This window comes from Musca domestica, unplaced genomic scaffold (assembly GCF_030504385.1).
Source record: "Musca domestica strain aabys unplaced genomic scaffold, Musca_domestica.polishedcontigs.V.1.1 8, whole genome shotgun sequence".
Lineage (NCBI taxonomy): Eukaryota > Metazoa > Arthropoda > Insecta > Diptera > Muscidae > Musca > Musca domestica.
In genome coordinates, this window is record NW_026712409.1 from 15,299,114 (window position 1) to 15,327,028 (window position 27,915).

Below are 27,915 nucleotides of genomic sequence, written 5' to 3' on the forward strand. Positions count from 1 at the left end.
CGCCAAAAATTTTATTTTTTTTTTAATAATTTTATTGAAGGAATGCAAAAAAATGTCGGAAATAGCTTCAAATTTTAGTAAAGTTTAGATTTATGGCCTTCAAATGGCCAATGAAACCGTCACACGCTGCCCGAATGTTGCACTGCGGTATTTTGGCCCATTCCCCTTGGTATTTTTTAGTGCCAACCTTGCTTTCCAAAATACTCCTGACACAATAGTCCAACAGATTGGTATCCGGAGATTTTGGTGGCCATTGTGTGCTGGAAATGAAGCGAGGAACCTCATTTTGTAACCATTCTTGGTGGCGCGTGCTGAGTCCCGTTGGAATGTCCAAGGTCTGCGGCTAAAATGTTTGCGTGTCCAAGGCTTTAATACACCCTCCAGAATAATTTCGCGATAATATTCGGTATTTATTCGACCGTGGCATCAGGTCGATTAATACGAGCGGAGAGCGACCATCGGCTGTTATGGCGGCCCACACCATCACCATGGCCGGCGCTTGAGTTCTGGTGGCCAACCGAAGGTGCACATTTTCAGCTGACCTCTTTGGCAGATAAACACGATAATTTTGATTGTTTACAAACTGCTAGACAACGAATGTTTTCTCATCGGAGAGTGAGAAAACCAAATTCGGCAGTTCACCACTCTCGGTCAAGCGAAGTAACTCTTTAGCTCTTTTGAGTCTATTTTCTTTCTGTTGCCGTGTAAGTTCTTGCACTTTTTGGAATTTCAATGGCTTTACCCCGAGCTCGTTTTTCATTATTTGCCGAATGGAATATTGCGATATGTTCAGCTCACGAGTCATTTTTCGGCCACTGCGATGAGGGTTTCGATAAGGTCGCTTCTTTACTTTTCGAACAATTTCTGCTGACGTTGCTGTTTTCTTCCGTCCACTTTCTTGACGTAGGGCTACGCTACCAGTATCACGTCAACGAGCTATGGTACGAGACACAAAAGATTTATTCACATTTAAATGCTGGAGTGCTCTAACGATAGCCACTTGTGGTTTTCCAGCTAAATATAAAGAAATCACACTATCACGCTTGAATTCCACCACAAATAATTTTTTTCTCTGGAAAATGCCCACAAAGATGCTTTTGTGCGCTTGTAAACAATATAATGAGCAGTCACTGGAATAATTTTAACAGCTGTCGGACGAGTGGCTTAGATATGACAGCAGTCTGAAGTTTGTTGCAGTTTTTTCATCTCACCCTGTAAATCCTATTTATTTAGGTCCGAGACCAAATTGACAATATTGGTCCATTCCTTTGGAACCTACTCCGTAGAGGGTCAATAATATGAATAATCATAACAGAAGTCAGAATATATTTAAATAATCGAACATTGGCTAAGGGTATACATCTGTCGAAAAAACCGAACGAAACTTTTTAACTTGTCGTTATTATATTTATTTATTTTTTTATTTTTAATTACTTATTTTTAATTTTATTTATTTATTTTTATTTATTTATTTATTTTTTTTTATTTGAAGACCTTTTAAATTTTTTGAACTGTTTTAAGTGTTCTCCATAAAACCAAATCGGTTGTCTCTAAGTTTATATGCCCTAAAGAATTATTTTCAAAACCATTTAAACTTAATTAAAACCCCTCCCATTGAGCCCTCCATACAATATCCTTTATTCGAAACCTTAAATTTGCCATGGCAATGATTAATTCAATTTGACACGTGTACAAATACCAATACAACTCCATCTCCTCTCGCTCTCTCTCTCTCTCTCTCTTTCTCACTACCTCTTCAACGAAATGTTAACAAAATGTTTGATGTTGTTGATTAAAATGTATCCAAAAAAAATAAATAAATAAAGAATACACAATAATGAGAATTCATTGAATTCAAATGAATTTTTCAATACCAACTGGCTTTTTGTCAAATTATTTAAACTTAAACAACTTAACGGAGAGCTTATCTTAAATGAAAATTGACTTTGTTTACATTTACATTTTCCCACTCCCTCCCTCTATCTCTCGCTCTCCCTCTCTCATCAAACACAGAGTCTTTATTTATTCTTCTTCTTTTCATTTTCTTTATTACAGTTACACAATCGCTGTGCCTCCTCCGTGAAAAAGGAATGTTCGCTGGGCGAGTACGCCGAATTGATAATACCACCCACTTCCATATGCCCGGCCGTATTGGATCGTCAACGTTCCGTTAATCAAGCAAACAAGGTAAATGAAATGCGCTTAAAAATTGTTGCTATAGCTCAAGGCAATGTCAAATATTTTACATCACTACACACATACATACATATATACACGCACATATGCAGAGTAAATGTAAATAAGACAGAGATGGACAGTATGTTTCAATACAAATCCCTACTCTTAATGGGAAGAGTAAGCAATTGTCTCTAGGGAGAGAATATGAATAAAAATCTTTCAGGAGGTCTTCTTGAAATTGAAGTCCTTCTGCAGGTATTACATTGGTAGTTTTTATGCCTTCTATAAATGAAAGAGATTATGTAGATTTGATATAAAAGGGAGTTCTTTTGAAGACTTCTAAGAGTTCTTATTTCTCCAGATGTAAGGCCTTTCGAGGTCTTCTATAGATACAACGCCTTTTAGATGGTTTAAGAGATTCAAGGCCTTTAGAGGCCTCCTTTGAGACAGGTCTTACTAGATGAATGACCTATTAGAGGCCATATTTAAAAAGAGACTTTATTATCCAGCTAGAGACCATTAAGGTCTCCTCCAATAGACAAAATTCCATTCTAGGGAAATACACTGTCCATCCCTATATAAGTCTGTTTTGGAGCTATCTATAAATAGAAGTCCTCAAGGGATATATTAATTTTTTTACGGAGCTTTTTTTTAAGATCCTTTGGTAAAAATTCGATTGAAACTCCTATGTAGATAAAAGTCTTTTTTTTAGCTCTTCTGGAGCTCTTCTAAAGATAGAAGTTACAGTCCTTACCTTAAGTCCTTTTTTATATGCCTTCCGTTTGGTGGCCTTCTATAGAGAGGATACTCTTAGAAATCTTCTAAGTATATGAGAAATCTGAGAGGTCTTTCAAAGACCTTAACTAAAGAAGACCAATAAAAGGCCTGAATTTTTAGAAACTCTATAAAAGGCATTGTATCCATAGATGGACTCAAAAAAATCTTCCACCTGTAGACCATTTGTTTATAGAAGATTTCTAAGAGTATCCTCTCTATAGAAGGCCACTAATCGGAAGGCATATAAAAAATGACTTAAGGTAAGGACTGTAACTTCTATCTTTAGAAGAGCTCCAGAAGAACTAAAAAAAAAGCACTTTTATCTACATAGGAGTTTTAATCGAATTTTTACCAAAGGATCTTGAAAAAAAGCTCCGCAAAAAAAATTAATATATCCCTTGAGGTCTTCTATTTATAGATAGCTCCAAAACAGACTTATATAGGGATGGACAGTGTATTTCCCTAGAATGGAATTTTGTCTATTGGAGGAGACCTTAATGGTCTCTAGCTGGATAATAAAGTCTCTTTTTAAATATGGTCTCTAGTAGGTCATTCATCTAGTAAGACCTATCCCAAAAGAGGGCCTCTAAAAGGCCTTGAATCTGTTAAACACTCTAAAAGGCGTTGTATCTATAGAAGACCTCGAAAGGTCTTACATCTGGAGAAGGAAGACCTCTTAGTAGACTTCAAGCGAACTCCCCTCTATATCAAATCTATAAAATGTCTTTCATTTGTAGAAAGCATCTAAAAGAACTTCTACTCATGCAAGACCTGCAGAAAGACATCTATCACAAGAAGAGCTCCATAAGGATTATTTTTCGTAGAAAGCCTAAACATTATTTATACCTATTAAAGAAACCCAAATGGACTTCTATCTGTAGAAATTCTCAAATCGGAATCTTAAGTATTTTCTGCATATGAAAGACCTCCTAAAGGTCTTCTAATGGAAAAAAAACTTTGATAGAGCATTTTCCAAAAGAAAACCTGAAAAAGAACCTCAATCTGTGGGAGACCTCCAAAAAATTTTTTTCCAATAGAAAAGCTTAAAAATATGTTTTCATTCCATACAAACCCTCTAAAAGGTTATATATCCGTAGAAGATCTCTAAAAGGACTAATATTTATAGAATACCTCAAAGCTAGCTTATTTTTCGAGAAGACCACCAACTTCTGCATAGAAGGCCTCAAAAATGGCTCTTGTCTGTGGCAGACTTTTGAAACGTGTTCTATCAATTGGCTGTTTTCCAGAAAGTCTTCCAAAGGAGTATATCGAAAAAGACCCCTAAGGACCTTCTATCAATAAAATAACTCTTAGGGGGTATTTTATTCCTAAAAGACCCCTTCTGTCAGTAGAAGATCTACAAAAGGTTTTCTATGCGTATTTAAAGGTCTTCTATCTACAAATAGCTGACCTTCACTTGGGCTCCTACCTACAAACACCATATACCTAAAGAAGACCTATAAAAAATATCCGAAGGGACCTTCAAATTACCCTCTATCTATCCCAAAAAGACCTCTACTGAATCTTTTGAGACCCAAGAAAATCTAAAAATTTGAAAAAAAACTTTCCAGAGAAATATATTAAGACTCACAAGGAGTCCATAAAAAACTGAAGAACCCAGAGGATTTGAAACCAAAATAAATATTGGAGAGAACTCCACGGAGCGTTAAGATATCATCCACAGATGGAAAAGGCTTGGGAGAATCACCCTGGTGTACTCCACAGTTTTCTATAGAAATTTTTCTGAATGGCCCACCTGATGGCATTCACAGATTTCTATATAAGTTTTTGGTGGTAAAAAAGGGGCCTCTGCGTGGGTCTCCACAGATTTCTATAGAAATTTTTGTGAGACCCCCCCCCCCTGTGTGGGTCTCCACAGATTTCTATAGAAATTTTTGTGAGACCCCCCCTGTGTGGGTCTCCACAGATTTCTATAGAAATTTTTGTGAGACCCCCTGTGTGGGTCTCCACGGATTTCTATAGAAATTTTTGTGAGACCCCCCTGTGGGGTCTTCACAGATTTCTATAGAAATTTTTGTGAGACCCCCCCTGTGTGGGTCTCCACAGATTTCTATAGAAATTTTTGTGAGATCCCCCTGTGTGGGGTCTCCACAGATTTCTATAGAAATTTTTGTGAGACCCCCCTGTGTGGGGTCTCCACAGATTTCTATAGAAATTTTTGTGAGACCCCCCTGTGTGGGGTCTCCACAGATTTCTATAGAAATTTTTGTGAGACCCCCCTGTGTGGGGTCTCCACAGATTTCTATAGAAATTTTTGTGAGACCCCCCTGTGTGGGGTCTCCACAGATTTCCATAGAAATTTTTGTGAGACCCCCCTGTGTGGGGTCTCCACAGATTTCCATAGAAATTTTTGTGAGACCCCCCTGTGTGGGTCTCCACGGATTTCTATAGAAATTTTTGTGAGACCCCCCTGTGTGGGTCTCCACGGATTTCTATAGAAATTTTTGTGAGACCCCCCTGTGTGGGTCTCCACGGATTTCTATAGAAATTTTTGTGAGACCCCCCTGTGTGGGTCTCCACGGATTTCTATAGAAATTTTTGTGAGACCCCCCTGTGTGGGTCTCCACGGATTTCTATAGAAATTTTTGTGAGACCCCCCTGTGTGGGTCTCCACGGATTTCTATAGAAATTTTTGTGAGACCCCCCTGTGTGGGTCTCCACGGATTTCTATAGAAATTTTTGTGAGACCCCCCTGTGTGGGTCTCCACGGATTTCTATAGAAATTTTTGTGAGACCCCCCTGTGTGGGTCTCCACGGATTTCTATAGAAATTTTTGTGAGACCCCCCTGTGTGGGTCTCCACGGATTTCTATAGAAATTTTTGTGAGACCCCCTGTGTGGGTCTCCACGGATTTCTATAGAAATTTTTGTGAGACCCCCCTGTGTGGGTCTCCACGGATTTCTATAGAAATTTTTGTGAGACCCCCCTGTGTGGGTCTCCACGGATTTCTATAGAAATTTTTGTGAGACCCCCCTGTGTGGGTCTCCACGGATTTCTATAGAAATTTTTGTGAGACCCCCCTGTGTGGGTCTCCACGGATTTCTATAGAAATTTTTGTGAGACCCTCCTGTGTGGGTCTCCACGGATTTCTATAGAAATTTTTGTGAGACCCCCCTGTGTGGGTCTCCACGGATTTCTATAGAAATTTTTGTGAGACCTGCCTTTGTGGGTCTCCACAGATTTCTATAGAAATTTTTGTGAGACCTCCCTTTGTGGGTCTCCACAGATTTCTATAGAAATTTTTGTGAGACCTCCCTTTGTGGGTCTCCACAGATTTCTATAGAAATTTTTGTGAGACCTCCCTTTGTGGGTCTCCACAGATTTCTATAGAAATTTTTGTGAGACCCCCCCCCCCCTGTGTGGATCTCCACGGATTTCTATAGAATTTTTTGTGAGACCACTCTGCGAAACTCCACAAATTACTAAAACATGCTTGTGAAACAGGCTATAGAAATTTTTAAAGATCCAACGAAATTTATGAAGATCCAAGTCTTCCATCAATAGAATAAGTTTTATAACCATAGAAGACCTCTAAACGGTCTGCAATTCACCGAATTTGTCTAGACTGTCTAAGATATAAATATAATTCTGTAAATACCCAAAGGAGTCGATAGAAAGATAAAAATTTAATGAAACTAAAAAATCTAATGGTCTTAAAAGAAGTCCTCCACAGCCTGTTTATCAGTAGACAGGACTTCAACCGATAGAAGATTTGCTTCCAGTAGAGTACCACCTTGACGATTTCTGCTTACATAAGCCCTTCCGAAAGGACATATTTCTAAACGACTCCGAAGATTTTTTCTAACAATGCTAAAGGATATTTTCTCTTACTGAAACACCTCTTCGAGTTCTGTTGTCTATATATCTTACTCATCTTACATCATTGCATATCTTCCTTGCCATATCCCCCTACATACATTTTCACCAAAAATCATTCCCATTCCCCACCATCATTTTTAACAAATCTCCCTCTAATCCCCTAACATCCCGCACCTTCTTTCTGCGGTTACATTTGTTGCACATAAATCCTTATGTTCATGGATCCTTGTTTCATTTTGGTTGCCCCTTTTCTAATTTGTAAAATTAAATTTCAGATTCAGATTCTGTTTACACTTCATCAATCCCATTACGTTTCTACAGCATTTTAAATATTAATTAAAACATATGTTTCTCTCCCCATGTACATGTGTGTGTGTGTGCGTCTATGATTGTATACTTTATGCCCTTTGTATGTGTCTATGCTTACGCTTGTCTCTCCATATCCATATGCCTTCGCCCATGTGTGTGTGTGCTCGTCCATATGCGTAAATATGCTTCCACTGTGCGCCCCTCCCCCCTTTTGGAATTTATAACTAACAGCAGAAATCTTCTACGTCTCTACTAAATAACGCCCAACAACAACAACAACAGGCAACACACTTCCAACTGACACCACCCAACGAAGGCAGCTGTCCCCTGTTGGTTTTCGTTAATCCCAAAAGTGGCGGACGTCAAGGTGATCGTATCCTGCGCAAATTCCAATACATGTTAAATCCACGTCAGGTCTATGATTTATCAAAAGGTGGACCCAAGGAAGGTAAGTTGTCATTCCGTAATGTAATTCTTTGTAATTCCTGGTTTTTTTGTTGAAAAATGCATAGAGCCATTTGAGAGAGGGAGGAAATGGGTAAATCTGTTATCCAGTTGTTGTAGATAAATGACTCCGCTCTCTGCATAAACTAAAAATGAAACATTTCTAATTTAATTTCAATTACTGGCACTTTTTACTATTCCAAGTTTGGAAATGAAGTCTTGCAATGATTGCCTTGGAAACGGGGGGTCTGGGAGGAGAATAGGCTTTTGTTTATTTATAGAGGGGAAAGAACTGGAAATTTTGTAAATTAAAAAGTTTTCTCATTTTAATTGAAATAGTTCTTCCACAACACTTGAGGTCTGTTTTCATGTGTGTGTGTGTGAGGGTGTGTTTGTTTGCTGTTAAACACATTTTGTTTGAGTTCATGGGAGCGTATGAGCAATGTTTTGGTTGTTATGCATCATACGCTGCGTAGGCAGCATGGTTAGAAGTTATTAGAAAATTACAAATAAAATAATGTGAGTCATTGTAGATGCCATTTGATACAAAAGAGTTGACTGTCGAGTTATATTTGAAAATCTCCATGAGCCGGTATTTGTAGCTAAATAGTATCAGTCGGTTTTGCCGACAGATGTATACCCTCAGCCAAAGTTCGATTATTTAAGTATATTTTGACTTCTCTTATGATTTTTCAAATTGTTGACCATCTATGGAATAGGTTCCGAACAAATGGGCCAATATTGTCCATTTCCTATCGGACCAAAATAAATATGATATAAATATTGTGACGTGCCAGGTTTGGACTATATTGGGTACTTCCTTCACTTTATATGAGATATGCGACATTTTTTCAGAAAATGTTCAATTGTGCGTAAATTGACAGATATAATCGACCGAAGTCTTCCAGGTATGGACAAAATTACCAGAAAATCGAACTTTTAGATCCAATTTTATCCGAAATCATAAATTCCATATTTATCCCAGGTTGACAAAAATAGTTAGATATTGCAACTTGTTTCGCAAGTTAAGACAGATAAAAGAACTGAAAATTGTGGCCCTCTGTGGATGAGATACCAGAAGGGGTTCGCAGATATATATATCATATTCATAACATATCTTGTGTTGATAGAAATATTCAGATGTACCAAATCTGAATGGAATCGGATGTCAATTTCGCATTTTATGAGCTTCATGGATATTCAAAATTTTGAACTTTTGTGGGGATGGTACCAGAAGGAGTGAACTGATATATCCCATCTTCACAACAGATCTTATGTTATTAGGAATAATGGTATGTGTGAAATATGAATAGAACCGGATGCTTATTTCGTATTTTATAATCGTTTTGGTTATTCAAAATCTTGACCCGTTTTGGAGGAGATACCAAAAGGAGTGAGCCGATAACTACTCTTCACAAGAGATCTTGGGTTAATAGAAATATTGAACGGTGCTTTGGAAAGAATCGGATGCTTATTTCGGTTAATCCGTAAATTTTGACCCTTTGTGGGGGAGGTACCACAAGGTACCAATTCTTACACCAGATTTTGTGTTGTTAAAAATATTGCGACGTGTGAAATTTGATGAGAACCCAATGCTTACTTCGCATTTTATGAGAGACATAATTATTCCAAATGTTGACCCTTTGTGGGGAAAGTACCAGAAGGAGTGGACCCATATATCACATCTTCATACCAGATCTTGTGCTACCAAAAATATTGTGATGTGTGTAATTTAAAGAGATCTGGATGCTTATTTCGGATTTTATGATCGTTTTGGTTATTCAAAATATTGACCCTTTTTTTTGGGAGGTACCAGAAGAAATGGTTCGATCTCTACCTACCTTTATAACAGATCTTGTGTTGATAGAAATATTGAGATTTGACAAGTCTGAATGAAATCGGATGTTAATTTCGTGTTTTTTTCGTTTGTACGGATATTCTAAATTTTGGACCTTTGTGGGGGAGGTACCAGAAGGAGTGGACCGATATATGCCATCTTCACACCAGACCATGGTGATGTGTGTAATTTGAAGACAATCGGATTTTTGAATCACATTTTATAAGAGTTTTAATTGTTCAAAATTTTGACCCATTGTGGGGGAGGTACTTGATGGAGGGGACCGATATTGTCCATTTTTGCACCTAACCTAGCATTTATGCAAATATTGGAATTTGCAATGTTGGAGCCAAATCGGATTATACTTTCTCTTTCTGTGCAGTAAATTATTTTCTTTGAAAATGTAGACATTTTGTGGGGAAGGTACCAGAAGGAGTGGTCCGATCTCTACCATCTTTATAACAGATCTTGTATTGATGGAAATTTAAAAATGTACCAAGTCTGAATGGAATCGGATGATAATTTCGTGTTTTATGAGCTTCATAGATATTTAAAATTTTGACCCATTGTGGGGGAGGTACCAGAAGGAGTGGACCGATTTGTCCCATCTTCGCACCAGACTATGGGTTAATAAAAATATTGAGATGTGCGAAATTTGCAGCAAATTATTTTCTTTGAAAATGTAGACATTTTGTGGGGAGGTACTAGAAGGAATGGACCGATATGGCCCATCTCCGAAATCGATCTAAGTTTGGCAATAATATTATGATATACCAAGTTTGGATCAAATCGGATACTCCCATCGAGAGTTATCGTGCGCACCAGCCAGCCAAACAGACGGACGGACATCGCTATATAGACTCGAAATGGTCCCAAGACACCTAGGGTCAAAAACGTTATTTCGATGAGGCACGTTTTGGCCATATCAAATGATATATACCCTCTCTAACCATATGGCTGAGGGTATAAACAAATTGAAACACTTTATTCATGGACAAGTTTCGCAAACCAGAATTTTCTCAAGAAATATACCTAAGGCACCAGTTTTCTATAGAAAATTACTGAGCCACGAATAACTGTATAAAATTGCATTTAGAAAATTATTCTCTTTTTTTCTAAAGAGAGTATTCCTACTCAAAATTGCTGGTATTTTTTTTATAAATTTTTTAAACAACAGATTTTTTTTGTTTTAAGAACTATTTCAAATGAGAAACTTGTGTGAACTTCAATGAATTTTCAATATCGAAATAATTCACACATTTCTTTAAACTTCATTTTTCCACCAAAACACATTTCCTCACATCTTCATTCCTTCAATTCTCCACAAAACGCCTTTCTTTCCAAAATTCTTCTTATTTTAGCCCATATCCTTATCTTCCATTAAACTAAGAAAAAAAATATCCTCCTTCTTCAATTTGCAATCGAAATAAAACTTCAATAAAAACCAATCCTCCCAAAAGGCTGAATGCGTTTGGCTTTGATTTTTATTATCCTTGATTTATGGTCTGTAAAAAATGCTTGTTTTATTCATTCATTCACTCTTTCTCTTTTTCTCTTTCTTTCTTTGTTTTTTATTCCTCTCATTTGGTTTTTCACAGGATTAACACTGTTTAAGGACTTGCCTAATTTTAAGGTAATTTGTTGCGGTGGTGACGGCACTGTCGGCTGGGTCCTCGAAGCCATGGGTAAGTTGAAGCTCCCTCTTTCTTTGTGTGTGTGTCCAAACAGCCACCAGCATTGCTCCTATGTGGCCACTTTTGGTCAAGTATTATTTGGTTTTTGCTTAAATGCCTGTGCCACCACTTTAAGCTGTGTTTGTTTGTTTGTTTGATTTTTTTTTCGTTTGGTTACTTTACGCCTCATTTTCGCCTCTTTTCGTTTGCGTACTCTCATCCCGGGCGGAATACCGTTTTATGCGTTTTGTAATGGTTTTGTTTCATTTTGGGTTTTTTTTTTATTCTTTTTCTTCTTCTACTTCCCCGTCCTTATGTTTCCGTTTCGTTTCACAGATTCCATTGAATTTGCCTCACAGCCGGCCATTGGTGTTATCCCCCTGGGGACTGGCAACGATTTGGCTCGTTGCCTGCGTTGGGGTGGCGGCTATGAGGGTGAGAACATACCCAAGCTGATGGACAAAATCCGTCGTGCCAGCTTAGTTATGCTGGATCGCTGGAGCATTGAAGTGACCAATAACCCCATCTGCGAGGAAATACCAAAACCAAAGGTAAGTGTTGAGAAATTGAATTGTTGTTGTTGGATTTTGTGGTGTCAGAGCGTAATTGGAGACGGTTTGCTGAGCGTCATGACTGACGTGACGTGTATTTACATGCGAAGAATTGCCACACTGGCCTGTATTTTGAGGCCGATCTTGGGGAGGTGTAAATAAGTTCTGAAGGGTTTCACAAGATGGATAAGGATCAGGTCGCCTTGTCAATGGGATTTTAATGGAAAAATTGCAAAATTTTTTTTTAAGAAAATTGGCGGTTTTCTCAGTTAACTGACATTTGTCTGGAAAAAGGACACTTTTCTAAGGGAAAAAGGTAGTTTCTATGGAAAAATGACAGTTTTCTATGAAAAAATTACAGTTTTCTATAGAAAAATTATAATTTTCTATAGAATTTTTTGAGAATTTCCTATAGAAAAAAATTAAAATTTCCTATAGAAAAATGAGAATTTAGAATAGAAAAATGACAGTTTTCTATAGAAAAATGACAGATCTATAGAAACACGACAGTTTTCTTTAGAAAATTTTTTTTTTTTTTAGAAAAAATTACAGTTTTCTATAGGAAAATTACAGTTAAACGATTAATTTTTAATTAGAATCTCATATAGAAAAAATGAGAATTTTCTTTAGAAAAAATTAGAATTTTCTATAGAAAAAATTAGAATTTTCCATTAAAAAATGAGAATTTCTATAGAAAAAATGAAAATTGAAAAAAAAAAATTTCTAAAGAAAATACTCATTTTTTCTTAGAAAATGCTCATTTTTTTATAGAAAATTCTCATTTTTTAATGGAAAATTCTAATTTTTTCTATAGAAAATTCTAATGTTTTATAGAAAAATTCTTCATTTTTTAATGCAAAATTCTAATTTTTTCTATAGAACAAATTGAGAAAAAAAAAATGAGAATTTTCTATAAAAAAATGAGTATTTTAAGAATTATCAATTTTCTTTCGAAAAAATGAGCTTTTTCTGTAGAAAAAAAATGAGAATGTTCTACAGAAAACAATGAGAATTTTCTATAGGAAAAAAATGAGCATTTTCTATAGAAAAAAAATTACCATTTTCTATAGAAAAAATTAGTATATTCTAAAGACAAAATGAGAATTTTCTATAGAAAATATGAGAATTTTCTAATTTTTTCTTTAGAATAGTCTCATTTTTTTCTATAGAATAATCTCATTTTTCCCATAGACAATTCTTATTTTTTTCTATAGAAAATTCTCATATTTTCTATAGAAAATTCTCATATTTTCTATAGAAAATTCTCATATTTTCTATAGAAAAAAAAGAAATTTCTATGGGAAAAAATGAGAATATTCTATAGAAAAAATGAGACTATTCTAAAGAAAAAATGAGAATTTTCTAAGCAAAAAATGAGAGTTTTCTAAGCAAAAATTTAAAATTTTCTATAGATAAAAATGAGCACTCTCTGTAGAAAAAATAAGAATTTTCTACAGAAAAATAAGAGAATTTTGTATAGAAAAGTGAGAGTTATATATTTCTATAGAAAAATAACAGATTCTATAGAAAAAATACAGTTTTCTATAAAAAAAAATGTCAGTTTTCTATCGAAAGACTACATTTTTCTATTGAAAATTTAAAATTTTCTATAGTAAAATTAGAGTTTTCTATAGAAAAATGAGAGATTTCTGTAGAAAAAGTGCAGTGCGGTGCAGAAATACTTTTTTTATGGAAAAATTTTCTTTAGAAAAATATTGTTATTCTATAGAAAATTCACGACATTTTGCTAAAACAAAAGATATTGGATTCTTAGTTTCCTACCGAAAAAGTCGGTTAGTAAACTGTTTACTATAGAAAAATGCCTTTTTGTTGAAGGTTCGCTACAGAAAAAAAAACTCATTTTCCAACAGTGTTCAGTAGTAAAATGTCATTGGTTACAAAAGCATCAGCGAATGTTTTCTATAGAAAACTGCAATTCTTTAACAGTTTTCAATAGAAAATTGGTAAAATTGTTGTTGATAACAGTTCCCTTTTGAATAAATTCCATTTTCAATATCATCTGTAAAATTTCGACAAAAAATAACCATGGCATTCTTAATGGTAAACCCCAAAACCTCAACTCTTCAAAACACATTCCCCACACCTCCGATTTCCCTGAAACCCGAAAGAAAAAAAATGTTTCTCAAATCTCTGGCAAATATTGACAGTCAATTGATTTCCTTACACTCTACCAAGTTAAGATCCTAAGGACAATTAACACTTGCCGCCACCTCCAGCTTCTAACCACTTTTATTGTTTTGTCCTCGACAGGTGACACTGCACTCCAACATGCAGAAGGTATTCGAATTGTCTCAAAGTGTGGTCGTCGAAAAATCCTTTATTGAGAAATGTGAAGAAATTCAACGCAGCGGCAGCTGCAGCACCAATCTCTACCATCACACACAGACCACGGCCAATGAAAGTCCTCCACAGGCCTGCGGCAGTCAGGGAGAGGAGGAAGGCAATAGAAGTTACGACATGGATGTGGACGTGGACGATGGTGCCGCAACGACATGCAAGACAACCAAGAGCATATCAATGTCGACATTTGAGACGAAGCGTTTGGCCTACAGTAGCCGGCAGGAAACAATGATCAGCTATTGTAGTAGTCCCACCACGTCCTGCAGCAGCACCGCATCGACCATACAACGACAGCAGCACCAACAACAGCAATGTGCCAAGACGATATCCACATCATTGCCACATGACCAAGGCAATCTGTCGGCAGCCAGCAATGATGCGGGGATGGAAGGAGAGGACGCGGCTGATACTGGCAATGGTCTCGACAATGGCCCACACGATCATAACGACTATGTCGGCGACCACAAATCAATGAACATAAACGGCAATTTGTCTGCAACCAACAACAACACCAACTCTCCACTCATGGCCAAAGAACATCTACAAGCCCAGCTGACGCCAACGAATGTGGTCAACCCAGCCACCTCCACTTCCAATGGAGGCATTCGTAATGAAGCATTTGTAATTAGTGAAAGTGAAACTGTACCTGATACTGAAACGGAGACTGCTTCTGCCGTTGCTGTCGATTCCGCCCCCTCCCCAGCTGCTGCTGGCATCGGATCAGCAACACACACACCCACACACAGTCCCACAACGCCCACACCCCGGCCAACAACATTGCCAGGCATCCCATCGCCCTCGCCCAGCCAAGGCTGTCGGACAACAACACCAACGCCCACAGCCGGTGACATGAAAACGTTCAACATTCCCCCGCAAAAGCCATTAAAAAGTCAGACCGAGAAGGACTGCACCGTGCCGTACAACATCATCAATAACTATTTCTCTGTGGGAGTGGTAAGTACAAATGATTGCCTTGATTCCTTGGAAGTATCCAAACACAGAGACCAAGAGTAAAAACACATATGGAAGGCATTTCATGTCTTGACATGCTCGTTTATTTGGTTGTTGGCTATTCGTGTTGTTGTTGGAAAGAAGTTTTGACAGAAATTAAATGGAACTACGACAACAACAACTCAATGGAGATGTATGGAGCATTTGTTAGAAAAAATATTTGGAGAGATCAAAATTTTTCTATACGGAAAATCTTTGGAGAGATCAAAATTTTTCTATACGGAAAATCTTTGGAGACCAAAAATTTTCTGTACGGAAAATCTTTGGAGACCAAAAATGTTCTATACGGAAAATCTTTGGAGACCAAAAATGTTCTATACGGAAAATCTTTGGAGACCAAAAATGTTCTATACGGAAAATCTTTGGAGACCAAAAATTTTCTATACGAAAAATCTTTGGAGACAAAAAATTTTCTATACGGAAAATCTTTGGAGACAAAAAATTTTCTATACGGAAAATCTTTGGAGACAAAAAATTTTCTATACGGAAAATCTTTGGAGAGACCAAAAATTTTCTATAGAGAAAATCTTTGGAGACAAAAAATTTTATTTGTGGAAAAATCTTTGGAGACCAAACTTTTTCTGTAAAGAAAATCTTTGGAGATACCAAAAATTTTTTTTCTACACAAAGAAAAATTTTAGAGACCAAAATTTTTGCCATACATAGAGAAAATCTTTGGAGACCAAAAATTTTCTACAGAGAAAATCTTTGGAGAGACCAATTTTCTATATGTTTCACCATTAGTGATGCCTTTTTATACCCTACACGATATAGTGGTAAGGGTATTATGTCTTTGTGCATTTGTTTGTAACATGGAGGAGGAAGCGAGATAGATCCCATAGTTATTTTTGAGGATCTTCATAGAATCACTTTCTGTGTCGATTTATGCATGTCAGTCCGTCCGTCATGTATTGTGAACAAAATGTAGGTCGCATTTATTATGCGATTGAGATGTAATTTTACAAACAATATTTGCTTGGCCCAAGGACGAACCCTATTGAAAATGGTGAGAATCGGCTCAAATTTAGATATAGCTCCAATACACTCCTCAACCGATTTCGGGTTAATTGCGCACAAAATGGTCAATTTCAGTCCAAATGGCCTGATTTTTGGCACATCCGAACGAATTCAATTTAGAAGGAAATACATCAGAATTGGTAAAAATCGTTTCAGATATTTGGTACCAGATATCACATACAGCCCAGAAATACCTCTGCCAAATTGTATATCCCATATATATTTTTAAGCGATTTCAGGTTAATTGTGCACCAAATGGCCACTATCAGTCAAAATGACCTGAATTTTGTCAAATCCAACCCAATTCAGTCTAGAAGTAAGTACATCAAATTTGGTGGAAATCGGTTCAGATATTGCTTTAGCTCCCATATATATGTATATGTAACTCATATTCGTAATATGTAACTCATATTCGTAATATGCACCCCACAAGAAAGATATTTGGTACTAGATATCAAATACAGCCCAACCTCCGCCAAATTTGATCAAGATCGGCTCAGATTTGGATATAGCTCCCATTTGGATATAGCTCCAGCTATAGCTCCCATATATATGTTTCATTCGATTTGTAGTTTTAAGTCCCTCATGTTCGTAATATGCCACCAACAAGAAAGATATTTGGTAGTAGATATCAGATACAGCTCAGAAATACCTCTGCAAAATTTAATAGAGATCGGCTCAGATTTGGATATAGCTCCCATATATATCCTTATTGCGATTTTTGGTTTATTGTACAAATAATAGCGTACGTTTCCATTTGGTGAAACTCGGCTGCGCTATATATTTTTATACCCTCCACCATAGTATGGAGGGTTTGTCATTCCGTTTGTAACACCTCGAAATATACATTTTTGAAACCCATAAAATTCGATGTCGATTTAGCGATGTTCGTCCGTTTGTCTGTCCGTCGGTGGAAATCACTCTAGCTTCCGAACGAAATGAAGTAGATTCATAAAATTTTACTTAAATGTAATTATGTCTGCAGTACTTTTGATATTGAAAATGGGTCATGTGGCTCCACATTTTGGTATAGCACTTATATACTGGCACCTCCCTATTTTCGGTATTTTGGTGATTTAAGTGACATGGAAATGTTTCAAATTTGTTATTTCAAGTCGTTATAGATATTACAGCCTATGACAGAGAATTGTATGTGCAGGTCCAGGTCTTCGCATAGCCTCCATATATCGGTACCTCCCAATATTCGGTATTTTAGTACCTCCTAATATTCAAATTTGGTATTTGAAGTTTGTAATGCATACTTCAGCCTATGACAGAAAATTGCCCGTGCAGGTCCACGTCTTCGTACAGCCCCCATATAACGATACCTCCCGATATTCGGTATTTTGGTGATTTAAGCGACATTATTCACATTAGAAGTTTCAAATTTCGTATTTGAAGTTCTTAATGGATACTGCAGCCTATGACAGAAAATTGTCTGTGCAGGTCCAGGTTTTCGTATAGACTCCATATAACGGTACCTCCCGATATTCTGAATTTTGATGAGTTTGGCGACATTATTCCCTGGAATTCTTTCAAATTTCGTATTTGAAGTTCCTAATGGATACTACAGCCTATGACAGAAAATTGTCTGTGCAGGTCTCCGTTTTGGTATAGCAACCATATAATGGTACCTCCCTACATTCGATATTTTGATAATTTTAGCGACATTATTCACCGGAATTCTTTCAAAATTGGATATTGCAGCACACGACAGAAAATTGTCTGTGGAGGTCCACATTTTCGTATAGCCCCCATATAAAGGAACCTAACCATATTCAAATTTGGTATTTGAAATTCGTAATGGATACTACAGCCTATGACAGAAAATTTTCTGTGCAGGTCCACGTCTTCGTATAGCCCTCATATAACGGCACCTCCCGATATTCGATATTGTGATGATTTTAGCTACATTATTCACGGTTCTTTTTTGAAGTTTCGCATTTGAATATTGCAGTGGCTTATGACAAAAGTTGCCTATGCAGGTCCACTTCGTCGTACGCACCCTAATATAACGGGCACATTTGGTATTTTTAAGATTTTTAACGCATTTTTTTTTTTTTTTTTTTTTTTGGGAAAATTGACATATTCGTTCCAATTGATGGATGGTGTTCAGCTTTTTTACTTCTTTTTATAAAATCCTATAATCCGATATCATGCACTATATTGCAATGTTATTTGATATAAAAATGTCTCCCTCAAATTTAGTGAAAATCGATTCAGAATTGGATATGCCTCCCATATAAATCAGTTCCCTTTGAAACCAAATTATAACTACTCTACAGCCAAAGGTAGATAAGTGGTATGATCTACTTCAAATAAATTCTTTTGTTACGGGAGGTCTACTTAATATGCATAGTGGTGTAGGGTATCATATAGTCGGCCCCGTCCGATTTTTGAATTTTCCTGACTGGTTTATAATCGTTTTTTTTTTTTTTTGTTTTTTCCAACTTACATCCTGATAGGCTTATTTAACATTTACCAACCGAACTTAATTTTAGCACTTTGTCAAACCACACACTCTCACACCCACCAAAAACGAACCTGCAGCCATCAAATTTCTAAAACCAACTTGGAAACGTGTCCTATCTGACAAAAACGTGCTGTCATTAGATTTGATTCACTCCAATGCTTCTCTCTTCCTCTCGATCTCTATCTCTCTCATGATGCCAATCCAAAAAACTATGACTGCAATTTTTTGGTTAAACAAATAGCAGAGATTGAAAAATGAACAGAAACTCAAGTTTTGGAATTCGAAATGCATCACATGGCATAACTTTGCAAAGAGCAATTGACAACAACCACAAAAAAACCTGACGTGGTGTGGTAGGACAAAAGTATAATTCCCAACACAGCAGCCGTCGCAATTTATCTCTAAGGCCGGAATTCAAATTTCAAATTGAAGTTTTTGTCCTCTGCCTTGATGTTGATTCTACGGTCTTTCAATTTGCCAAGAAGCTTAAAATTCTTCTTTTGGTTGTCAGAAGTTGGCTTATCTTTATCATCTGCTAAACAAATGATAAAGATACCTAGCAAAAATTCAAATTAGTCGGAAATGGAATTTTAGATTTGTCAAAGGGCAAATTTAAAACAAAAAATATTCAAATTTAAGCTATTTTACCCCCCCATTCGAGATATCCCTTAATTCTTTGTAAATTCATTTTCACACTTTACAAACACACAAATCGCCAACACATTCATGATTCATAACGAGCTGAGCTGCCCTAATCTATTCCCCGAAATGGCTTACTTACGAAACAAGACAAATATTTCACATCTCTGAATTTTGAATTACCCGAAATGATTATGGCCAACATAAATACAGATGACAATTGTATCTGAATTTTTGAAACAAAACAAAGGGAAAATATTTTGTCATTCAACACACCAACAAAAAAAAAACCAACAACACCAACATTTATAAATAAAAACTGAGATACCCCTATCCTCACAAATCCCCCCTCCTCCCACTAGAAAAATAACCATTCAAAAGATATGACTTTGGGTTCGTGTTGATGCTTTCTAGGGGGGGATTTAACTAAATGAAACATTTAACTTTCGTTTAAAGATTAACAAGATGAAATTGTGAATATTTAATATGACGAATACACGCACAGACACACGCACACCCACATATCTCACATCTCTATTCTCCAAGACGAGAATGAGAGCAATAAAGATATTTGTAATGTTTACATAAAAATACACACAAAAGGACAATCGAATTGCATACAAAGGAAGTTGTTATGGTCGTGTACCATGGCATATATGTATATATGTCCATACATACATACACACATGTCCTCCTCCTCCACGTACACCATTGTGTTGGTCAAATATTCACCATAGGTCATTTAAGAAACATTTGGGGTACAATGTGAAGAATTTGTCATGTCATGAGGAAAACACTTAAAGTGAAAGTAAATAAAAATGCTGCAGATGTTTACCCAAATACGTAAATGTGTGTGTGTGTGTGTGAATTAATTTTGTCTCGCCTGGACAGTTTAAGGACGTGGCATAAGGACAGTGGCTCAGCTAATAATGTTTGGCAGCTCAGCTATGGAAGCTGAACAGCTCAGTTATTAAAGCTCAACAGCTCAGCTATTAAAGCTCAACAGCTCAGCTATTGAAGCTTAACAGATCAGCTACGGAAGCTGAACAGCTCAGCTATTGAAACTCAGCAGCTCATTTGTTGTTGATGATCGTCATCTCAGCTCTTGCTGATCACTAGCTCATCTGTTGATGATCACCAGCTCATATGTTGATGATCACCAGCTCATCTGTTGATGATCACCAGCTCAGCTTTTGATGATCATCTGCTCAGCTGTTGTCGTTCATCAACTCAGCTGTTGTCGTTCATCAGCTCAGCTGTTGTCATTCACCAGCTTAGCTGTTGTTATTCACAAGCTCGGCTGTTGTCGTTCACCAGCTCAGCTGTTGTCATTCACTAGCTCAGCTGTTGTCGTCCACCAGCTCAGCTGTTGTTGTTCACTAGCTTAGCTGTTGTCGTTCACTAGCTCAGCTGTTGTCGTTCACCAACTCAGCTGTTGTCGTTCACCAGTTCAGCTGTTGTCGTTCACAAGCTCAGCTGTTGTCGTTCACCAGCTCAGCTGTTGTCGTTCACCAACTCAGCTGTTGTCGTTCACCAACTCAGCTGTTGTCGTTCACCAGCTCAGATGTTGTCGTTCACCAGCTCAGATGTTGTCGTTCACCAGCTCAGCTGTTGTCGTTCACCAGCTCAGCTGTTGACGCTGAAGAGCTCAGCTATTGACGCTGAAGAGCTAAGCTATTGATACTCAACAGCTCAGCTATTGATACTCAACAGCTCAGCTATTGATACTCAACAGCTCAGCTATTGAAGCTCAACAGCTCAGCTATTGAAGCTCAACAGCTCAGCTATTGAAGCTTAACTGCTCACCTATTGATACTCAACAGCTCAGTTATTGATACTCAACAGCTCAGCTATTGAAGCTCAACAGCTCAGCTATTGAAGCTCAACAGCTCAGCTATTGAAGCTCAACAGCTCAGCTATTGAAGCTCAACAGCTCAGCTATTGAAGCTCAACAGCTCAGCTATTGAAGCTCAATAGCTCAGCTATTGAAGCTCAATAGCTCAGCTATTGAAGCTCAACAGCTCAGCTATTGAAGCTCAACAGCTCAGCTATTGAAGCTCAACAGCTCAGCTATTGAAGCTCAACAGCTCAGCTATTGATGCTCAACAGCTCAGCTATTGATACTCAACAGCTCAGCTATTGATACTCAACAGCTCAGCTATTAATATTCAACAGCTCAGCTATTGATATTCAACAGCTCAGCTGTTGAAGCTCAAGAGCTCAACTTTCGAAGTTCAACAGCTCAACTATTGAAGCTCAATAGCTCAGCAATTGAAGCTCAACAGCTCAGCTATTGAAGCTCAATAGCTCACCAATTGAAGCTCAAGAGCTCAAATATTGAAGCTCAATATTCTCAGCTCAGCTGTTGAAGCTCAAGAGCTCAACTTTCGAAGTTCAACAGCTCAACTATTGAAGCTCAATAGCTCAGCAATTGAAGCTCAACAGCTCAGCTATTGAAGCTCAATAGCTCACCAATTGAAGCTCAAGAGCTCAAATATTGAAGCTCAACAGCTCAGCTATTGAAGCTCAAGACCACAGCTATTGACTCTAAACCTCAGCTATTGAAGTTCATGACCTCAGCTATTGAATCTCAAGAGCTCAGCTACTGAAGCTCAACAGCTCAGCTATTGAAGCTCAAACAGCTCAGCTATTGAAGCTCAACAGCTCAGCTATTGAAACTGAACAGCTCAGCTATTGGAGCTGAACAAATCAGCTATTGAAGCTGAACAGCTGAGCTATTGAAACTCAGCAGCTCAGTTGTTGTTGATGATCGCCATCTCAGCTCTTGCTGATCACTAGCTCATCTGTTGAAGATCACCAGCTCATCTGTTGAAGATCACCAGCTCAGCTGTTGATGATCATCTGCTCAACTGTTGTCGTTCACCAGCTCAGCTGTTGTCGTTCACCAGCTCAGCTGTTGTCGTTCACCAACTTAGCTGTTGTCGTTCACCAGCTTAGCTGTTGTCGTTCACGAGCTTAGCTGTTGTCGTTCAACAGCTTAGCTGTTGTCGTTCACCATCTTAGCTGTTGTCGATCACCAGCTTAGCTGTTGTCGATCACCAGCTCAGCTGTTGATGTTCACAAGCTCAGCTGTTGTCGATCACCAGCTCAGCTGTTGATGTTCACCAGCTCAGCTGTTGTCGTTCACCAGCTCAGCTGTTGGTGTTCACTAGCTCAGCTGTTGATATTCTCCAGCTAAGCTTTTAAAGCTCTTTTCTTTTCTTAAAGCTCTCCAGCTTAGCTCTTGATGCTGACAATCACGAGTTCAGTTGCTTCGTAAAACTTTGTATCAATTCACTGACCTGAGTCTGTGACTTTATTTTTATCACTCAACTGACCTCTAAAACAAAACAAAAAGGCGAAGAGATGGAGCCATAGCTATGCATATACATAAATATACATGTAGGTATATATAAGGAGTAATAGGACAACCCAAAGTTTAGCATTACAACAAAATGTCAGTGGGCGATATTTATGGCTAATGGCGAATGAGCGCACGCACGTACGCACTCACATATTCGCCTAAAAGCCCACAGCTTCCAATTGAGAGCTACAGCCAAAGCAAATGGAAATCCCATGTTTGCACTTAATGTCAAGTCGTGACGTTAAATACTCTGACTCTACAATGGCAATGACATTTTCAGTGGTGTTCAAATTCACAGAGCTGTGCGTGGCTGGGCTCATCATGTGACACATTGAACCCGAACTGAATTACGCTGTTGTGCGGCATTAGCATCAGTGTTGCACGTCTCACACAATTTTTCGTTTGCCATTTCCATTTCCTGTCTCTTGACTCTTTTTAGTTGTTGTTGTTGTTGTACTTAAGACTTTTTCCAAATGCTGATAACTTTAAATGTCTCCTCTATCTATCTGTCGGTGGTCCTTCTGTCTGTATGAATTTAAGATGAGCAGCAGCGACAGCAGCATTCCTCAAAGATAAAGTGCGGAATCTTTAAATAAGAAATGCGAATGGATGAATGAAGCTGAAAAAAAAAAATACGCAGACATATGTAGCTCGTTATTTCACAGATAGAACGTGTGGGGGCGGCAGTGGGTCTTGCAAAAAAATTTCCAGGCCAAAGGACCACTTAACTGCCAAGGAAACAAAGACATATAACCATTAAATTTGTATATACACAAGTATATATTACAAATAGTGGAAAGCTTTTTGTTCTTAATAGCTTTTAAACTCCATTTTATGTCATGTGGGCAGACATTGTGGTGAATTGTAGTTGTATTCAATTGCTCGCAAACCTTAAATCTTTAAATGCCGTATGATTTCATAGAAATCTAAAGTAAAATAAATTTGAAATGATGTTACATATGCACTCGATCAGCTGATAAATCACACTTAAGAAAGAAGGCTTAGGGATATATAAGTCGACTTTAGATATATTGACTTTTTGTATAGAAAGGCCTGAAAGTCGACTATAGACTGTTCTCAAATTCTCAAAGTCGTAATTTCTTTATAAATATTCGATTTTTCATTTGCTTTGTTTATCAGCTCAGCGGATGTTGATACTCATCAGATCAGGTGATGTTAATGCTTACCAGATCAGCTGTTGATGGTCACCAGCTCAGTTGTTGATAGTCACCAGCTCAGTTAATAGTCACCAACTCAGCTGTTTATAGTCACTAACTCGGCTATTGATGGTCACTAGCTCTGCTGCTGATGTTCACGAGCTCAGCTGTTGATGGTCACCAGCTCAACTATTTATGGTCACCAGCTCAGCTGTTGATGGTCACCAGCTCAGCTGTTGATGGTCACCAGCTCAGCTATTGATAGTCACTAGCTCAGCTCGGTTACCAACTCAGCTCTCGACGGTCACCAACTCAGCTGTTGACGATCAACAACTCAGCTGTTGACGGTCACCAGCTCAGCTTTTGACGGTCACCAGCTCAGCTTTTAACGGTCACCAGCTCAGCTGTTGACGATCACCAACTGAGCTTTTGATAGTCACCAGCTCAACTGTTGATAGTCACCAGCTCAGCTGTTGATAGTCACCAGTTCAGCTGTTGATAGTCACCAGATCGGCAGTTGAGCTTGATAGTCACCAGCGCAGCTGTTGATGGTCACCAGCTCAACTGTTGATGGTCACCAGCTCAGCTGTTGATGGTCACCAGCTCAGCTATTGACGGTCACCAGCTCAGCTATTGACGGTCACCAGCTCAGCTGTTGATGGTCACCAGCTCAGCTGTTGATGGTCACCAGCTCAGCTGTTGATGGTCACCAGCTCAGCTGTTGATGGTCACCAGCTCAGCTGTTGATGGTCACCAGCTCAGCTGCTGATGGTCACCAGCTCAGCTGTTGATGGTCACCAGCTCAGCTGTTGATGGTCACCAGCTCAGCTGTTGATGGTCAACAGCTCAGCTGTTGATGGTCAACAGCTCAGCTGTTGATGGTCAACAGCTCAGCTGTTGATGGTCAACAGCTCAGCTGTTGATGGTCAACAGCTCAGCTGTTGATGGTCACCAGCTCAGCTGTTGATGGTCACCAGCTCAGCTGTTGATGTTTACCAGCTCAGCTCTTGATAGACACCAGCTCAGATGTTGATGGTCACCAGCTCAGCTCTTGATAGTCACCAGCTCAGCTGTTGAGGTCACCAGCTCAGCTCTTGATAGTCACCAGCTCAGCTGTTGAGGTCACCAGCTCAGCTGTTGGGGGTCACCAGCTCAGCTGTTGATGGTCACCAGCTCAGCTGTTGATGGTCACCAGCTCAGCTGTTGATGGTCACCAGCTCAGGTGTTGATGGTCACCAGCTCAGGTGTTGATGGTCACCAGCTCAGCTGCTGATGGTCACCAGCTCAGCTGTTGATGGTCACCAGCTCAGCTGTTGATGGTCAACAGCTCAGCTGTTGATGGTCAACAGCTCAGCTGTTGATGGTCAACAGCTCAGCTGTTGATGGTCAACAGCTCAGCTGTTGATGGTCAACAGCTCAGCTGTTGATGGTCACCAGCTCAGCTGTTGATGGTCACCAGCTCAGCTGTTGATGGTCACCAGCTCAGCTGTTGATGTTTACCAGCTCAGCTCTTGATAGACACCAGCTCAGATGTTGATGGTCACCAGCTCAGCTCTTGATAGTCACCAGCTCAGCTGTTGAGGTCACCAGCTCAGCTGTTGAGGGTCACCAGCTCAGCTGTTGAGGGTCACCAGCTCAGCTGTTGAGGGTCACCAGCTCAACTGTTGGGGGTCACCAGCTCAGCTGGGTTACCAGCTCAGCTGTTAATACTCATTAGTTCAGATGTTGTGATGCTCAATTACACAACTTTTTAATTGCTCTCTACTGAGCTGAGGTTAGCTCAGCGATTGATGATGTTCTCCAGCTTTGCTGTTAATGCTCAATAGCTTTCGGCAGGCTCTCAGCAATTGATGGTCCACCAGCTGATGGTTCACCCAACGCTGCTGTTGATACCTCTCAATTGTTGATGTTTACAAACGTTCACCTCTTGATACTCGTCAACTCTCAGGCATTGATGCTCAGCTGTTGCTGTAGTGAAGCTCACGTACAGGTAATTAGCAAATCATCATTTCATGTTCAGCCAACCAGTTGTTGACGCTCAGGAGGATGGTATTCTATAAGAGGTCTGCATGCTATTACGTAAAAATCCAAAGATAAAGATAAAATGATCTCCTATAGGAAGCCCAAAAGGCCTTCTAGAAGGTGACCCCATATCGTCTTATAAGGAGACCGATGATGAGCAAAATGAATTCCATAAGAAAATTAAATGGCCATCGATAAGATGACCAAAATGTTCCCTAATATTGGTTTTCCAACTGATGCTCTTCAAGAAGATCTAACGGTATTCCTTAAGAAGACCAGATTCTCTCCTGTAATACCACGACAGTTTATTATTTTCTTCAATTCAGCCATTGACATTTAGCGACTAGATACTGATTTATTCAATTTATGAATCCCATTAGCTAATAGTAATCCTCTTTGTCTTTTTAATACCTTCATTTGACTTCATTTTCCACTAAATGAGAATAAATATTTTCCTCTCTCTTTTTGCCTACCTTAACGTTTAAAAAATTAACTAAATGTCGATTCTCGGAAATAAATTCATAAGAAAAAGATTTCCTCTAAATTAACAAATCCCAGTTTCTTCTTCGCCATATAATTGGCATCTTTATGGGACCATAACGAATTTAAAACCATCTCCCAAAAGACGTTTATGTTCTACTTGATTTTCATTGCCTAAATTAGATACGCTTATAATGAAATAGCAGAACGGCTTCACAACTGTGGCATGGAAATAACAAGAATCAATTCCGGAGCACACCTACCATCAAAGCTATCTACCTATCTACTGACGTATACATTTACCATTCCCTTTGGGGATATAACGCCACCAATGAACACACAAACTTTTCCTTTTTTTTACAAGTTATCTCCTCGCCCGACCCTTTTGCTGGAAAGGCGGGCAAGTCGGAGACGACAGCAAAACTTTGTGTTCATGACAATAAACTTGGCGATGACGATGAAGAGGATGCTGATAAGCTATTATACCCTAAAGTAATTCTAAACATTTCGATTTGTTGTCGTATTTTTTTTTTTCTACGTCTCCTTCTTTTGTGACTGGGAAACCAGCATTCATCCATTTTTGTGGATTGTTTTTGGTGAAACTTTTTGCGTTTTCTTGGCAGGAGAACGGGAGAGAATTGTTAGCTATAACATTTTTACGCTTTAACACTTTTTTACCTTCTGCAATAAATTGACTAATTACTCCAGAGGCGGAAACTGAGTATAAAATGTGAGTGTGTGTGTGTCTAGGGAGCTAAATGCCAAATATTTACACATGCCATCACACAGACACACACACACATACACACAGATTTGTTGCCGAGCAAAAGGATGTTAACCGGTTAAAAATGCTCTGAGATAAAAATAAGACAAATTGAGGTAGGAAATTGGTTGTAAGGTTGGAATAGATTTATCGCATCCCATAAACGACTTACATGTGTAGCTACTGAACAGCCCTAAACCAACAGATATTGAAAAAGTTTTAACAAATAAAAATGTGGCAGAGAAGGATTTTTGAAATGTTAGGCAATTAAACTTAGCTTAAAATTTAATTCAGCAACAACTGAATGGAGGATTCATGAATGAATTATTGCCAGCTAAAGTGGAGAACACATGGAGTAGAGTCAAAGTTGAACTCTTGAACTTTAACGGCAAAGATGAAGAAGCTGATATTGACAGTTGGCTAATGCATATCAATATGTTAGCTGGAGGATATCAAAACTTGTATGCATAAATAAAAGAAAAAATAAATTAATTAAAAAATATATGTAAAGAAAATATTTTGGAGGTCCTAGAACAGACGTGGTTTTATAAAAAAAAATAATTTGGAGGGCCTATATTTTTTAAAAAATATTTTGGAGGGCCTACAACAGACGTGGACTTTTTATAAAATATTTGGAGGCCCTATAACAGACGTGGTTTTTTCAAAAAAATATTTTGGAGGACCTATAACAGACGTGGATTTTTTAAAAAATATTTTTGGAGGACCTATAACAGACGTGAATTTAAAAAAAAAAATTTGGAGGACCTATAACAGACGTGGATTTTTTAAAAAATATTTTGGAGGCCCTATTACAGACTTGGATTTTTAAAAAAATATTTTCGAGGCCCTATAGCAGACGTGGATCTTTTAAATAATATGTTAGAGGGCCTGCAATAGACGTGGATTTTTTAAAAAATATTTTGGAGGGCCTACAATAAACGTGGATTTTTTAAAAAATATTTTGGAGGGCCTACAATAAACGTGGATTTTTTAAAAAATATTTTGGAGGACCTACCATA

At 38.1% G+C, this 27,915-nt stretch overlaps 1 protein-coding gene across 5 annotated transcripts in view; it reads left to right on the forward strand.

Annotated features, from left to right (window-relative positions):
- Window positions 1-27,915, forward strand: part of LOC101897106 (diacylglycerol kinase 1) — a 272,567-nt gene that overhangs the window by 238,339 nt on the left and 6,313 nt on the right. For 3 of the 5 annotated variants that reach the window (XM_005183423.3, XM_059130997.1, XM_059131000.1), the window contains 5 exons: window positions 2,056-2,187; window positions 7,336-7,552; window positions 10,984-11,070; window positions 11,395-11,609; window positions 13,881-14,924. In XM_005183423.3, coding sequence (XP_005183480.2) covers window positions 2,056-2,187; window positions 7,336-7,552; window positions 10,984-11,070; window positions 11,395-11,609; window positions 13,881-14,924 — 1,695 coding nt within the window. The remainder of the gene's footprint in view (window positions 1-2,055; window positions 2,188-7,335; window positions 7,553-10,983; window positions 11,071-11,394; window positions 11,610-13,880; window positions 14,925-27,915) is intronic. The other 2 variants (XM_059130998.1, XM_059130999.1) reach the window with 2 other exon arrangements.